At 34.5% G+C, this 17447-nt stretch overlaps 2 protein-coding genes across 3 annotated transcripts in view; one reads left to right on the top strand and one right to left on the bottom strand.

The window, feature by feature from the left end:
- LOC112052209 (bestrophin-4) overlaps window positions 1–10712 on the bottom strand; it is a 37359-nt gene extending 26647 nt beyond the window's left edge. The window contains exon 1 of one of the 2 annotated variants that reach the window (XM_052882320.1): window positions 10186–10712. In XM_052882320.1, the coding sequence (XP_052738280.1) occupies window positions 10186–10256 (71 nt within the window). In that variant the 5' untranslated portion in view covers window positions 10257–10712. The remainder of the gene's footprint in view (window positions 1–10185) is intronic. The other variant, XM_052882319.1, reaches the window with a different exon arrangement.
- A 273-nt stretch (window positions 10713–10985) lies between these two features.
- The window catches only part of LOC112052208 (uncharacterized), a 10770-nt gene continuing 4308 nt past the window's right edge, over window positions 10986–17447 (top strand). Inside the window, exons 1-7 of the mRNA XM_024091204.2 lie at window positions 10986–11272; window positions 11487–11558; window positions 11629–11879; window positions 12402–12550; window positions 14280–14463; window positions 15051–15218; window positions 16706–16891. Coding sequence (XP_023946972.1) covers window positions 11179–11272; window positions 11487–11558; window positions 11629–11879; window positions 12402–12550; window positions 14280–14463; window positions 15051–15218; window positions 16706–16891 — 1104 coding nt within the window. The 5' untranslated portion in view covers window positions 10986–11178. The remainder of the gene's footprint in view (window positions 11273–11486; window positions 11559–11628; window positions 11880–12401; window positions 12551–14279; window positions 14464–15050; window positions 15219–16705; window positions 16892–17447) is intronic.

Raw genomic sequence — 17447 nt, 5'->3', positions numbered from 1 at the left:
TTTTCAAAATCGGTCTACAAATTACGGAAATATCGCTGCACATACATAACAAAAAAATATACATACAGCCGAACGTAGAACTTCCTCCTTTTTGGAAGTCGGTTAAAAATAGTAAATAGGCTAGCTGGTCTGCTCAATTGAAGAATGTATGTTTTCAGTAAAATAAACAAAACTTGATTTAATTTAATTAATTCCCTAGTTTCAATTATTATTTGTGTTTGTTTCTATGTTTACGTGATCACTCATTTTAAATGGCTGTTAAACATAAATAATAATCAGAATAGTATGTATACCTTCTCATAATAACATATTGTGAGCTCGCAACAAACGAATAGAGCACGCGATGCTGTCAGTCCATATTCTAGGAACTAGCGAACCTCGCCAAAGCAATTATATGTATTATAATGAAATAAATATCTACAGTAACTATAGTATGACATTTTATGTGCGTAAAAATATAGATTAATATATAATATATATAATATAATTAGAAAAGAATAAAATAAGAAACCTGCGTGGAATGGTGGCAAGAATACTGGCTGCATTTCCGCGCTGGACAGCCAGGCTGATCCTTTGCGCAAAAAATGAGCCAGCCCTTCTGTCACCAGTAGAAAAGTTTCTTAGAACAGTTTATATTGAAATGAGTTTTTGTTAGTTAACCATTCTGTGAGTGCTAATAAAAAAAGAGCTTGAAGTTAATGAGGAAATAAATATCGATGATCCATTTTATGCATCTATTTTGAATGATGATAAAAGTAAAAGCAGTAAGTCCTTATTCGCACACGAGTTTTTTTAACGGACGTTAAAAAAGCGTTCAAACATAGTATGAAGAAAATGGAGGTCTATTTCCAACGCCCAAAATTGAAAATGCAACACTACTCAAAAAAAACGCGTCGTGTGAACATATACTTGAGAATGCATTTATTGTATTTGAACGCTTTCTTAACGTCCATTAAAAAAGCTTTCGTGTGAATAAGGGGTAAGTGGTTTGAATAAATTTCGTTTTATGTAAAAACGGTATGTCAGAAAACTTTAAATTTGATCCGGGGTCGGATTTTAATATATTTCCACTCAACGTAGTCGATGAGTATAGTTTAGAGGGAGTCAGACTGTGACATTGACACACTTTATTCCCTATAAAAATATAGGTTTCCTGTTACAGAATATCATAGGAAGACATACACAATAAAATATTACCTATACATTATCTATCTCTACTATAACATTCGTAAGTATTGATAGAGACAGTATGAGAATAGAAAACGATGATTTGTTGGATAAGTTTGCAAAAATAGAGTTGACCTACGAGACGATATGTACAAAAAAAAGGTAAGTAAGTTTTACCTGCTATACAGATGAACAGGGTTATACGATTATACGAGGTATCTACCTAACTATGTATTGCGAATTTAATTTTGGTTGTAAGACTTAATTAAATACTCAACGTGAAATTTTGCATACGTAGGTACCTACATCACAGGCACAGGCACAGGCACAAACAATGACATGGAGTTCGCGGTTTATAGGGAAACCTAACCTACTTCTATAAATATATTTTTCTAGCTGGCCTATTCAGTATTTTTTTTGGTCTTTATTATTAAGCTATTAAAATAAACAGCAAATCAATTGACAAAATGTCATTTACCTACTGTGTGATACCACCAGTAAGCACCGGATGACATTCTACATATACTTAATCTCAATTTTGTATATGTCAACTAGCATACGTCAAAGATAGTGAATAAGACTGCAGAAGAATAAAAGAAATTAAGTAGTAACATTTAACCGGAACAATTCGGCCTATTATCATAAACTGATTAACTAAATTTGCATTTATACAAAGCCGCGGGTATAAGCTAAGTAATAATGATAAATAGATATTGTCATGAGGGACAATGCCTACAGTGTTAATAAAGGAATGACGATTCGAATCTGACGTCATGCTGCTATACAAATCTGACACTGACGTGTGGATTATACATAAAGTAAGTATACTCTCATATGATATTAACTAGCAATCGTTAAAGTGGTCAAGGTCTAAAAATGAGGAACCTCCTCACAATTATATTACCGAATAGTCAAGCTTCATAAGATTGGTCGAAGCTTTTCGCTATAATACTTAAACGACTATCGGAAGTCGAAACAATGTCGACTCAACTCATCATACCACATGGCGGTAATCTCGTGATTGAACATTTAATTTCTCAAAGTTTTATATATAATTCGGTATGCCAATAGGAAGATACTTAATTGTTGGAAGTGTCGAAAAAAGTAAAGCCTCATAGTAGCTTTTATTTAAAACGCAGATTTATTCCTTCAAGATATATGTAGTAGGTATAACAAACCAAATCATTATGGGATATTCCTATTTTATAGATGTACAAAAAAGCCTACTCGTAAATTATTATCCATCTTAAAAGATAGCTTATTAGTTGTCATACCCTTTCTATCTTGGAAAAAAAATGGCCATCCTATGTACAATGGAAATTTGCACAGATTTTCTCGTGGACGAAGTCGCAGGAGTCTGCTAGTAACATAATAATTATTAATAACTGAAGTACTTATAAAAGATTGTCGAATTATCTATACCTATTTGAATAGATACCGACATAATATAATTCACAAATAGAAATTAATGTTTGCAATTCTAAGCCCTCATTCGCACGAGAGTTTTTATAACGGACGTTAAAAAAGCGTTCAAATTTAGTATGAACTTAAATAAAGGTCTATTTCCAATGCCCAAAATTGCAAAATGCAACACTGCTGGAAAAAAAGCGTCGTTTATTAAAAACGCGTGTGAACATATACCTACTTGGGAATGCATTTGTTGTATTTAAACGCTTTTTTAACGTCCGTTAAAAAAGCTCTCGAGAGAATGAGGGTTGAATGCCGTAGTATCTGCTACAATCAATAACGTACAAAGTTGATAACTATTAATTATTTCACCTCCACACCAGGTATTTACAATGTTTGCATTTTACAAGAGTTTATATCAACAATAAACCTAACCTACATTTATTTTATTGATCCGGCAAGATTGTAACTGTTCCTTAGTGGCGCCAAGTTGCTTGCGACTTGTGAAATTATATTTGTTAGAGGGAGAGCAGCAGAGTCCTGCATACATGAAAGAGTCACGAACTTCGGATTTGCTCGTATACGATGAAATAGTTCTTCTTCCTTTATTCGATTTAGTAGATGTCTAGACAATGTGGAGGCTAGATCAGTTAATACTGCAGATTGAAAATATAAATAAAATTTATTCGATTTAGTGGATGTCTAGACAATGTGGATGCTAGATCAGTTAATACTGCAGAGATTGAAAAAATAAATAAAACGAATGACCCACCGGCCAATACAACGTCGGCCCTGGGAATCCAGGTATAACCCCCTACTAAAAATATATGAAGACGATAATATGATGTGTATGAATAAATAAGGATCTGGTTAAATAATTGGCTTAGTAAAAGTATGTTTCTTGAAGAACAACCATTTTTTTATCACTCTTCTTGCTCAAAAAGTGCCTAAGTACCCACCAAAGCGGTGAAGTAAACATTTGAACTTATCTAATATTGCTATACACCGAGGTCTTGACTCTTGGGTTCGATTTCCAGCTTGAACCAATTTAGGAACTTGTGACTTATAAATTACCTCCAGTCTGGCCTGATACCACCATGGACCAGATAACTACGGCATTGACGTACCGCCAACTGGATGGTTTAATAAAGCGAACCAGTTAGTCAGTTAATACTAATAAACATTATTTAGTTTTCAAATTAATTAAATGATAGATAGATTGTCTTGTAGGCACTTGTACTTTTTAACAGTTCCAGTAATAAATACTTAATAATATGTAGTTAGTGACTTTTTTTAGTAAATGTTTTCTTAGAACGGAATGTAAATACACAGAAAAATTTGCTGGATTCTTTAAAACAACATAAATGAGTACACATAAAACAGAACACACTCATGACTCATATCGCGTGGTCTGTAATAAATTATATCATCTGCCGGCATCCGGCTATTTTACTATTGTCATGGATTTACAGCAACAATCTACATTCGCATTTTTGGATTTGTCCAGCGATATCAATTATCAACATTGCATCGACGGTAGAATCATACGCCTACTGTATAGTATACAGACTTATTACCACCAAACATGCCATTAGGAAACTAACAAATACCTGTAAAGATAAAGATTTGTTCATGCAGATTTACATGAGCAAAAAAGTAGTAGTTTCATGAAACATTTTTGGCTTTATCTTTATGTAAGTAATTAGGTTATTAATAAGAACATAATATAATGATAACGCCCGAAAATCTCATCCGTTATTGTTTGTGAAGCTTCATGGTAGTGTCAAATGTTGTGAGCAGATAAGTCTGTTGTTAGTTCAAATCTAAAAGTACAACAGGGCATATATTATCATGACAAAAATGAGTGCGTAGTAATCTAGATTCAAGATTACAAAAAAGACAGTAACGCGGCTGCGTAATTTGAATAAGCGGCCTTTTCAGATTGCCAAAATTTTACGCAAATTTAACGCAAAATTTTGCAATCAAGTACGGGTTTAGTTAGCTTATATCTGCAAGGTAGTGTTCGTTGTGTGTGTACGATTCAAAACACGATCCACGACAGACAATAAAATACATTTGTGGCTATCGTTTATACAGGGTCCTCAAATATAAAAAAAAAAACTAAATTTTGCTCGTAATTTGACTTGTTACAGTTTTATTATAACTTTAGATAGATAGTTCATCACAGAGAAAAAAATAATAAATATTAAAATTAAGTATTTCAATCTCCTCCTTTTTTGAAGTCAGTTAAAAAGAAATAATATAATTGAAAAACTCAGTCACGCTCAGCCATTTTTGTTCCAAGTTCAAAAATAACTTGGGGTTCCCCACAGCAAGTCGTTATTAGCACGCTATTCGTTCGAGGTTTGACTATTACTGACACGACACGAAATACTAAATTAATGCAATTTTGTTTCTGAATAATTAACACAACTAATTTGTATAGAAAATGCATTTCCTTTTACAACAAACCCTGCATATCCTTCGATATACATATATTATGTATTATGTCAACTGTTTCTATTGTATCATCGCAACGAGTACTATAATAAACACAGCTGTACCCTTGAATTCATTTGATTTATGGTTAGAATTAACTCGCTACCCATGAATTATAATGAGTAGGTACAAGTACTAGGTAAAGCGCAACAATTAATTTCATTAGCATATTTATTTTTTGTAAAAAATACGGAAATTTAAACTAGGAGTCACCTACTTAATATTCAGTGGCGTGTATAAGGTATTTAATTTTTTTTTTTTTTTAATAATTTAATTATTTTTTAAAAAAATCCGTTAGGACAGCGATTACAAGCATACAGAGAATCGTCCAGACACTGAGACACTGGAAAACACCCATTCTCATCACCCAAATATTTTCCAGTTGTGAGAATCGAACCCACGGCCATGCAGAAAGCAGGGTAGGGCAGCACTACCCACTGAGCCATGCTGCCGTCATAATGATGTAGCAGAAGCGCTATTCTGTAACGATGTTATCATAATTGAAGGTTTGAGCTTCGAATTTATTTCTATTTTCTCTTACTAACACAATACTATCGATAGAGAAAGACAGAGACGAATCCATAATGCATAGTATCAAGTTTTAAAAACGTCATTACAGCGCTACAGAAAACAAAATATGTAGAGCACTGTACATTATTTCATTACAAAATTAATATGTACAGATAAGAGAAATGAACTAGTCTTATCTCTATTATTAATCAATTTCTTTGTAATAATCAATTGCCGTTATTCAAGACTATAACCAATGCTAATAAAAAGGTGGCAAATTAAAAAAAATCATTTCAATTGTAATTTCAATTTTCATATCTACATAATAAACGTAAAAGAAAACAATGTGAGAATTATACTATATCCGGCTCATATTATAACACGGATTGATTTATTCTTGACTAGCCGACGGACGCCCCGCGGTTTCATCTACTTAGTTCCCGCGTCCGTGAAAATACGGGGATAAAATACCCTACCCCCTACAATACAAACTTTACCTCTTTATAATATTAGTATAGAAAAAACAAAAGATATACATATATATACATTTTCTGCGGGATACTTTTTATCGCGGTGTGTTTGTGTCCATGCAAATCTTCAAAACGACGTGTTAATTCTGTTTTCCAGTAACCTCGAACCATCCACTTTTCCAAGATAAAAAAATATGTTACGCTGCTCCAACCTTTATCTCTACACCAAAATTCGTCAAAATCGGTTTAGCGGTTTAGCCATGTAAAACAGACAGAATTTCTTTTGCATATTATATTAGTATGTGTGGAAGTATGGCCTGGTAACCAGTAGGCAGTGTTGCGTTTTCAATTTTGGGCGTTGGAATATAATACGCTACGCCCGCCAACGCTTGGGTTTTAACGCATCGCTTTTATAACTCTCGTGCGAATGAGAACTTAGTACTTAATTCTTATTTCACGTGATTTCGTATTCACTATTTTTTTAATGCTAACTGATCAAAATTGAGACTACAGGTAAAAAATGTCATCCGGTGCCGTGGATATTATTGAGTACCTAGGTAGATGACATTTCCCAGTTGACACTGTGATTTTTTCCCGACTGCAAGAAGGGTTATTTTAACAATGGGCATTAAGGAATACAGTAAATAGTTATTTGATTTGATGTTTATTTTAATAGGTTGTTAATTAAGACCGAATCAGTGAATAGGCCAGCTAGTAGGTACAACAATCCTTATATTTCACAAATAAATTCAAGGCAAACGATTTATAATCAATATTACGTGGTTTATTTTATTACCAAGTAAAATGTTCCATTTACCTTTATTTGTTTATATCTAAATGAATTAGATTAAATTTACGATTATAACAGTGGCCTCTTGCCTCATCTCTGGTTGTAATTTGGAAATAAGCCAAAACATAAAAGTTACTACTTAATGTGTCTATGGGGTCGAAGTGACTATTCAAACAGAAACCATACGAATACATTTATTTTATTCACACGGTTTTTTTTCTATACAAGTTAGCCCTTGACTACAATCTCACCTGATGGTAAGTGATGATGCAGTCTAAGATGGAAGTGGGCTAACTTATTAGGAGGAGGATGAAAATCCACACCCCTTTCGGTTTCTACACGGCATCGTACCGGAACGCTAAATCGCTTGGCGGTACGTCTTTGCCGGTAGGGTGGTAACTAGCCACGGCCGAAACCTCCCACCAGCCAGACCTGGACAAATTAAGAAAATCTCAATCTGCCCAGCCGGGGATCGAACTCCGTTTTGTAAATCCACCGCGCATACCACTGCGCCACGGAGGCCGTCAAAACAATATATATTCTTAAGAGCGTTACTGGATACATTATATATTTTTAAGAGCGCGCAGCGCATCGGTACGATATGGATAAAATTTGAAGCGCAAACGAGACGCCGAATTATGACTTTCACGTGAGTGAAAAGCACGGAGCGATTGACGCGATGAAATATCATTTACCCAAATATCAGGCTCCTAACTTTTCCAGAATCTGAGATCCAGAACCATTTGTAACCAACCACCAAATTAGATATTGCACACTCTTAATAATCCGACAATTAATCATTTTTCCGAGTACCGAACGAGTAGCTTTAGCCCTTTGGGTTTGAGATTAGAATGTGATTCTCCCTTATACTTAATTTAATCAAATTAGTTTAGATAATAAAAATATTAAAATTACAATAATAATTTAGTCATACCATAGAAAACTTATTGGTTATACCCACTTATAATTACCTACCTACCAATGTCGGAATACTGATACCCAAAATAGCTACTGTGCAGTGCTTTTTCCTCTAAGTAGGTGAACGACTGAAGGTGCATTGAATAAATGATGTCCCCTTGCCTGGCAACCACTAAGGAAAACATTGTCTTCATGGACACGTTAAAGGCTGGCAACGATCGGCGACCAACTAGCAATAATATCCCTTATTATTTTACTCATTTACTTCTTAAATTGAAATGAAATCAATCAAACTGCACCTACCTACAGGGGTTTGCTTCTGTATTTGAGAAATTCATGTTACACATTTTGCTACACCAGGAAAATACGGAAGTTTGCGAATACCGTAAAGCGTGCGAACTGCGATCACACAGCGGAGGCAAAAGGATATATGCGAATGATCTTATCCTTCCTGGGTAGGTGTTAGTTACGTCTGAGATATAAAAAGATACTTGATGATAAAACCTGACTAATTTAGCAGAACTACAAAGAAGAGAGGTGGTATTAATTCGTAAGTTTGAATATAGCCGGTACGATTTGAAATTAATTCTCTAGGGTACTTATAAAAAATATTTGTTAAAGACTTTAATATCGGTCTTATATTAAACTGCCTAGTTGGTCCAGCGGTTAGTGCTTTGAGATTACGAGGTTCCGATAAAGCGTGTTCACAGACTGACTGCTCATCAAAGAATAAATAGGTAAGCATAATATTATCTTGTCCCGTACTGCCTAGTGCTTACCCCTGGGCGAACCTGGGTACCGAGGTTATACTTCATCTATCTCTTTACGTCCCTGTTGAAAGATCATAAAAAGATGATGCTGGACTGCAGCGAGAATTGAGAGAAACCCTCAGATATTGGTGAGGTACCTAAACAGAGGGGGTGCAACCATTGAACTAATTTACTTCTCTTTTGTTTTTTTTGTTTCATATGGGATTTTGCATCTGGGCCGGACTAAAGAGGTTTAAAGGTTCTCGCATGTTTGTATAAAGTGATTTGGGCGAGCGCAGAAGCATCGCCTGAAGGGGCGCGAAGCAGATGAGATGGGCGGAATGACTCTCTAAGGGCGTCTCCTCTGAGATTCGGACTTCGGCAAATTATAGGGTGGAGACGACCCATCACATAAGTAGCTCTTTTTTTGGCTTTATGTATGTGAGTTAGCTGATGCGGATATCAAAGGTCGCACCTAGGTACTTGGCAGTACTCTGCCAGTGGATGGGTGTTCCGTTTAATGAGACCTCTTTTAAATCCAACTAAAGCTGCGCAATTTTCCTTGAGAAGAGTACTGCTGCACTCATGTCTGAGTTTACCTCTGTCCTCCATTTGCGAAACCCTTTTGCTAAGTTGGTTACTACTACTTTCCGGAGGCGGGCTATTATGGATCGACGGTAAGGATGTGTCACAAACAGTGCGGTGTCGTCCGCGAACTGCGTGACGTGAACGCTTGGATGGTTGGTGGGTATGTCACTCGTGGAGAGTGAATAGAGAAGCGGGGAGTGCATAGAGCTCGGAGGTACTCTCACTCGGATCGGCCTGGGGGACGAAACAGTGCTGTATAAATGGTATCGACAGGTGTGATTTGACAGATATTTATTGTCTATCTGTTTATTCGGATTAATCTATGTATTGGCTGAACTGATTGTACGCTATTGAGTAACAAATGGGCTACTTTTAACACGAAAAGGAACATGGTTTCCACAGGATTTTTTAAAGAACTGAATTTTAAGCGAAAGAATTTGCGAGCGTCCTCTTTTTTATTCAAAACTAGCAGACGCTCACGATAACATGGTTGATATAAATTCAAAAAAACTTTAACATCTCTTGCTTTAGTGTTTTTCTGGTAGTAACATACCAGTACATGCTAATTTTTACAAATGTAACTTGAAAAATTAAGAATTGAAAGTATCCAACTTTCAATTCTTAATTTAACATCGAGATTTCAGGTACCTAAATGCCCATTGGTTAAATAAATTTTTTAAATGTTTTATTTACATATTTTAAATTTTTACGTAAAAATCTAAATAAAAATGGATTTGTGGTGGTGGTGTATGTTTAAATAAATGAGATAAAATTATTCTAAGACTTACTTAAATAATGCTAGTCACTCACCATCCTATAAGCCCTGCAGAGCTAACGGTTTAGCATCCAATACAACTGATCGTGTGCGGCAAACTGTCATGCACATCGCGACCAACATACGATCAGTTTTGTCGGCTGTCAAGCCGTTAGCGCTGCAGGCATGTGAGCTTACTTGATCGATCATACTAATATTAAACCGAGCTATGGTGTTGTAGTGGGTAATCTCTGTATACGGGAACAGGAACTTACTGCGCGGGTGAAACCGCGGTGCGTCAGCTAGTGACATAATGAAAGTGAACATACTTACTTGGATAAAACTCTCAAAAATGTTCCAAAGCCACGACAAGTGGCTACTTCACCGGTGTAGGTCACAGTCATTTCGATGTGTAAAAATTATAATTGTAAATATCACAGGCAGTCAAGTTTTTAATTACAATTATGTATATTGTTGTAATTAACTTTACAATTTTCAAACTTTGATAAAACTAAATTTATTGAATTGATTAATTACTACTATTTATTTCACTCTAACATTTATTGTTTTAGATTTGCTTAAAGACAGTTTTTAATTTGATGCACAATTTTTCATTTTCTCTTTTTGTACTCACAAACACAATGTAATTTTTGTATGAAACCTTATAATTATTAACGTATGCGTTTTCAAATAACTTTATCTTCGATTTTGGCATACACAATACACTCGTACAATATCTCAAATGTAACAACACTCAACAGTCAACATTATCGTAACAAAATCAAAATAAAACTAAACATTACTCGTAGTCGTACACCTGTGTAAGCCGTAAACTCATAGACTATGCGATGATACGATGGTGTCTTCATGTCTCTGCAATGCAGTACCGCACATAGCGCTTAATTTGTCTGAGCTGCAAATATCACTACCAAAGAGAAGAGACACAGAGTGTAATAATCCCTTTAAACAACAGTATTCTCAGACGAGTTTTATAGGGACCTGTCTGTGCAGCCTGTGCCTCGCTAGCGCCGTTAACTTGCCAAGTTGGCCAAGTTGTTTTTACTATTTTAATTTATCTGTGGTCTTCCTAGATTTATCTGGGAGTACTACATTCTTTGTTTATCTGTAATCTGTATTCCAAAAAAAAATAAAGATGCCAAAATGGCTGAACAAAAGTTTGCTTTGTAAAATTTTGTAGACGTGCAATTTGCTATTTGTACTGAAGAAGCATTTGTAAACTCATATTTTAAAGAATCGCTTATCATGTAATATTCTCTGTAATTGCTTGTAAATTCTCTTGGTAATCAGTGATTTATACCTTCTACAATGAGCGACATTGCTGTCGGTAGAAGCGATACGAATGAAGTGTCCGAGAAGCCGGTTCCAGAAAAGGAGGAACTAAAATTCCCGCCCTTCCCAGGTATGCTTAGCAATATCTCATTTAACAAAAACAGTTGGTACAGTAGTTGAACAATTAATGAACATGAGTTTACGTAAATAAAACTGACTTGTTCATTTTATGAGATGGTAATTTCACTCAAAAGTTCTTGACATCTAGTAAGAATTCTGCATTGAATGTCATATGACATTACTTTACTTTCACTGTTTTAATTTGACAATTATTGTTTTACTAGATCCAAAAGATGATGACTTTGATGAAGATATCCCGGAGGAGGAGAGGAACCACTATAAAACACTTTACAAAGGTAAAAAAAAAATATTGAAATTGTGTAGTGTGGCAAAGTTCTCAGTTAACTATTGATTATTATTTTTCAGATTTAAACACTATCACAAGTACTAAATTACATTGTACTGCTTGTGATCGGCATCTGGGCTGCTCAGCACGGAACGACAGTCGCATGCGTACCCATCCAATGCTCAGGACATTAGTTTGTCAAACGTGTCACACATTCTATAACAGTGGAGAGTTTGAGAAGGGTGATGATGGCTCAGAACTATACTGCCGATGGTGTGGACAAGGAGGCCAGGTTTACTGTTGCGCAGATTGCCCTCATGTTTTCTGTGCGGTAAGTGTATGTACTTAAGACTAAAAGAATCTTACAATTGGCTACTTATGATGGCTTAACAATAAATAAGAATACAAAATATTTATTTCATTAAATCAATACTAAATATTTAATTTTTGCAAAATAAATTTGAGATATTTGAGATATTATTTGTGCCATGGCACATTTTATCTCTATATATAATATATGTATAATAAAACATAGGTATTAATATTATATCTATATTTTATTATTCACAAAAGCTGTTTATGTGACATGTGTCAGCTATGACATTATAATTACATTTAGGTTACATAGCATGCAAGTGAGTTACAGCATTGTTGTTAACTTTGTTTGTTTATTAATATGTGATGTCACAGCTCACAAATTGATATGTATCACGTGACTTATGAATGCATAGCTGAATGAATGTTAGTTTTCACAAAAACTATTACACTATTATAACTATTTTTCTATTAAACACCATCTTTTTCATTCTATTTTTCTAATATATATCATGTTTAATATTCACTGTTGTTTTAGAAATGTATAAAAAGGAATTTGGGTACTCCAAAAATTAAGGAAATAGAGCAGCTAGATGATTGGAAATGTTTTAAATGTAATAATAAATGTTTGTGGGACTTGCGCGCGCTGTGCTGGGCTGTCATCCGATACTGCGACTTGAAAAACAAGTTAGTTTGAAATGCAACTTATATTATTTTATTTCAGCACAAGCAGACGCCTCGCGTTTTCACCTGCGTGGTTCCCGCTTATGTAGGAATATGGGGATAAAATATAGCATATAGCACTCGGGGATAGTGTAGCTTCTGACAGTGAACAAATTTTTCAAATTGGTTTAGTTTCAAAGTGGTGGATTTGCAAATTTGCCGCCAGTAGGCTATTGAATTTTTGCTCAGAGCTCTGAAATTCAATATGTATCCTAGTTCACAAACTATACAATTGCCTTAAATTGTGTCAATAAAATAGCAAGTTTTAATATTTTAGTATAGGACTGTACATGACGTACAAGACTAAAATATAAAAATTATCGTTATATTTACTTTATTTCTGTAGAAGAAAATGTTTTTTGGGCCCCCTAAAATCTGCCACCCTATCCCCCATCTGGCTCCAGCCTACTTAGCCTACTGGTAAATCCACCACTGGTTTCAAAGCCTATTCAATGCAAATAAACAATCAAATCTTTCCTCTTTATAATAATATTATATAATTAATAATTATATATTTAAGCATAATAATTATAATAAGTAGTTCATAAAGATTTCACTTGAAACAGCACAATCTTAGTCAACTGAGGGCCTAATGGCAGTTTGATACTGTTACTATCGCGTTAACGTAAACGCGAATTTTTAAGGAATTGAAACAGCGCCATCTAGTGGCACTACTACACAACTGTTTCAATTCCATTTAAATTTGTGTTTACGTCAACGCCATAGTAACAGTATGAAAATATTGAAAACTCCCACTAGACGCACTGTTCAGAAAGTTGACTGAAGTTAGTAACTTCATGGGTGCACTACATTTCATAAATGAAAAAATTACATTAATGTTAATGCTTATAATAGCATACAAACATGCTAACCTTTATTGTTTCCACCATCACTTAAGACATCAAACAACTAGAAGAAGGAATTCACAATAATTAGTGTAAATATAAATCTAGGAGCATAGCAGTGCCCCCACCAAGTTGAACATAAAAAAAAAAAATATGGTATCCTAAAACTTTTGGTCTGTCAAAAGTTTGTCAATTCATTTATTTATACAATCTACAAGAGGCAAAAATTAAATTTTTCTTATTGCAAAGATACATCCTTTTATCATTTATTTGTATCATCATTTTATAAGGTGTACAGTTGACACAAATAGGAGGCAGGGATCATAAATTAAAATTCAAGGATAAAACGAATATTTGTTTAAATTTACAGACAATTCTTCCAAATCCACTCTACAACAACTTGCTAACATTGTTGGGAATGAAGATCTTAGCTTAGCTAAGCAGATGATGTTAATTTATGTTAAATACATCAATCTCCTATTAAAAAGTGGATGCACAATCAGTGACCAAAAAAATGTCCCCACTCAATGAGTGCCAAACACAACTTCTTGGCACTCAATTCAAGTAGTTGCATTTGCAATTCAACCTTAAACTCAATCCTTAAGGTTGAATTTGCTTTGAATTTGGGATTTTATTGAATATTAGACTATATTTAAAGGACCCTTAGGTAGACTTTTCTTTACCAATAATTCTAAAACTGTCAAAGCAAAATTGGCCAGTTTTTAGTAGAATTTTTTACATGATTGTGTGTCTTTTTATTAAAATAGGTAAATAATTAAATAGCTAATTTCTTCAATGATATCCTAAAATATTTTTATTTATTTTTACTTTAAATGTGTGTTTCATAGAATAACATACTCAATTGAAGATCCAGCGTTAAAAGAAGCATGTCAAATAAGCTGTGCACAAGATTTTTCAGAATGTTGTAAGAATAAAACAAAAAGAAGGGAGAAACAGGAGAACAAGAAAAAAGAGGCTGAAACTTCTAAGAAAGTTGCTGCCAGTCTTGGTAAATTACCACCCACAATACAGGTAACTTTAAATTGTCTTCATTATCAACTCTTATTCGGCTCAATGCTGCGTTCGAGTCTCCTCTAAGAATAACTAAATAATAATAGAATCCAGTGATAGCCCACTGGATATGACCTTTGCCTCCAATACCGGAGGATGTGGGTTGAGTGGAATCTGGCCTGGGGCATGCACCTCCAACTTTTCAGTTGTGAGCATTTTAAGAAATTAAATATCACATGTCTCAAATGGTGAAGGAAAACATTGTGAGGAAACCTGCATACCAGAGAATTTTCTTAATTCTCTGCGTGTGTGAAGTCTGCCAATCTATGTTGGGCCAGCATGGTAGAATAAGGCCTAACCTCTCTCATTCTTAGAGGAGACTACACTATATTGGCTGCTATTATTTACAGAAAGCTTTAAAAATCATGTCCAAAGATTAAAAAAAAATGCTATTAAAGTCTAGATATTTTTTTTTCACCATTCTATTAGTTAAATGTGACCAATGTAAAACAACTATTCAATAACTTCAATATTTAAAATTAATGTAAAAAAACTTATTTCTTTTTATTAAAAGATCTTTTTTATAAGAGACAATGATTGTTTTTCAGGTGAAAAAGTTTGCTTCAATTAATATGGAGGAAATAAAGCCAGACAAGAAAGCCCAAAAACGACCAGCAAGTCCCAAAAACAAAATAATTGTAAAAAATCCAATAACAATTCCTAATAAAATGCTGAATAATCAACTAAATATGCCTTCACTGCCGAAAAAAATCAGAGTGAGTTAAATTATAAACAGTGCAATGTGATTTTCTTTTTTTAAATAATAATGTATGTAACTGTTTTTTGTGGACACAAATCAAAAATCTTAGCATTACCACCCTACCTTCAAAGACATACTGCTAAGCAATTTAGCTTTCTGGTACGACATCGCGTAGAAACTGAAGGGAGTGTGGATTTCATTATACTTCTAACAAGTTAGCCTGCTTCCATTTTAGATTGCATCATCACTTACCATCAGGTGAGATTGTAATCAAGGGCAAACTTGTAGAGAATAAAAAAAAAATTACATGTCAACATTCTCTGCTTGTGTTGTCGTCCTAGCCAAATCTTGTAGAATGCTACAGCAGGTTTGCAGCTTTGGATATCAATTCATAAATCAAACTTGCTACAGTATTAGTTGAGCAGGTTATAGAAAGACTAGCGGGCGCCATAAACTTTTCCGGGACAAAAAGTAGTAATATATATAAATTAGAATAGTTAAATAATATTAATTTCGTACTTGGAGTAAGGAGTAGGTAAGACAAAAGCGTCAGATCCGAGCTGCGCGATGGATATGACCTCTGCTCTGCCTTAGATTCCAGGGCATACACCTCCAAGTTTTCAGTTGTATGCATTTTAAGAAATTATATATCACGTGTCTCAATCAGTAAAGGTAAAACGTCGTAAGGAAACCTGCATACCTGAGAATTTTCTTGATTGTCAGTGTGGTTAACTACTGGCCTAACCCTTCTCATTCTGAGAGGAGACTCTTTTTTTATGCAATATAGGCTAGCGCTTGACTACAATTAAGCCTGATAGTAAGCATTAATGCGGTCTAGTCTGCGGAAGATGCCTATTCACTGTTGCTTTGAAGGTGTTTAAATTATAAGTATCAGGACACAAAAACACCGGAAGGGCATTCTAATTTTTTGCTGTACAAATTAGAAATGTGGATGAAAATTGTTTTGTACGAGCTCAGCAATGAGCCTGGTTGATAATGAATAGCAATCTCGTCGGAGATTACATATTTGAGCCGTTTGCGGTCGAAACACTAGGACCGTGGGGTCCGAGTACACGCTTTCTTTACAAAGAAATTGCAAAGCTTTTAATCGACACCTCCCGTGACCAGAAGGCTGGCCTATATTTAGGCCAAAGAATTAGTATTGCCATACAACGTGGCAATACTGCCAGCCTTCTGGGCACTTTACCTATGATCGTCGATTCGGACGAATTCTACGACGCCTGAGCCTTTAGATATAATTTAAATTTAGTATATTTTCTTTTTAATTTTTATGATATGTAGTTATAGATTTTTAGGTACGTAGTTTTAATATTATTGTAAAACTTTATAAAATTGAATGAATAAAAATATGTAATAATTAAATTAATTATGATTAATTCAGCACGTGGCAATGTCTTGATTCTCAATAACAGTTTTGAAACCTTTTACAAATAAAGCTGATAACAAATTATTACATTACATGTATTTATATCACTGTTTCAGATGTCCAATTCTCCTGTAATTAATCCAATAAGGTTTAACAATGACAGAAAACTCTCGCAGAACTTCTCATGTTACTCAAGGATTCGACCCAAGGCCCCACAAATGCCACTAATGTATAATGGTTTCAATAGTACTCCCACATTTTCTGCTGATAATATAAACTTATCATTGGAAAGTCTGACACAGGTAAATGTTTGATCCTAAGTATGTAATTAACTTATTTATATTTTTCCGTTTTCCGGATTTTATTTATATTTTATAATGTGTTTCTATAATTGTAAATTCATTCATAGAATAAGCTAAAGCTATAGTCTGGCAAGTTCGTTGATGAAACTCCCATGATATGCGGGCGACGGGGGGAAAGACATGACAAGAAAGCCTCATGGGTCTTTCATTCATCGCTACATGCCCCCCGGCGCTCGCGAACCATCGGGAGTGTTACGAACGAAGTTGCCAAGCTATAACAGAATTACTAAATGTGAACCGAGCAGTAGAACTTCTAGTAAGTAATAGTATGAGATCTGGCATAAGAAATATAAACCCACATCTGTTATTTATTTGGGATAAGAAATAAATGATACAAAATATACATACTGACACATTGCAAATAGGTTGATTTCATTTCATTTATTTAATCTACTACCCTCTTTCTTAATTAATAAAACATGTACACTATACTACAGCCTGTCTGTAAAAGAATATACCCAACAGAATTGAATTCGTAATGGTTGCCTGCTTTCTC

This window comes from Bicyclus anynana, chromosome 6, assembly GCF_947172395.1.
Source record: "Bicyclus anynana chromosome 6, ilBicAnyn1.1, whole genome shotgun sequence".
In the NCBI taxonomy this organism is placed as follows: Eukaryota; Metazoa; Arthropoda; class Insecta; order Lepidoptera; family Nymphalidae; genus Bicyclus; species Bicyclus anynana.
The sequence above is the reverse complement of the archived record's forward strand: the minus strand, read 5'-3'. Positions and strand labels throughout refer to the sequence as shown.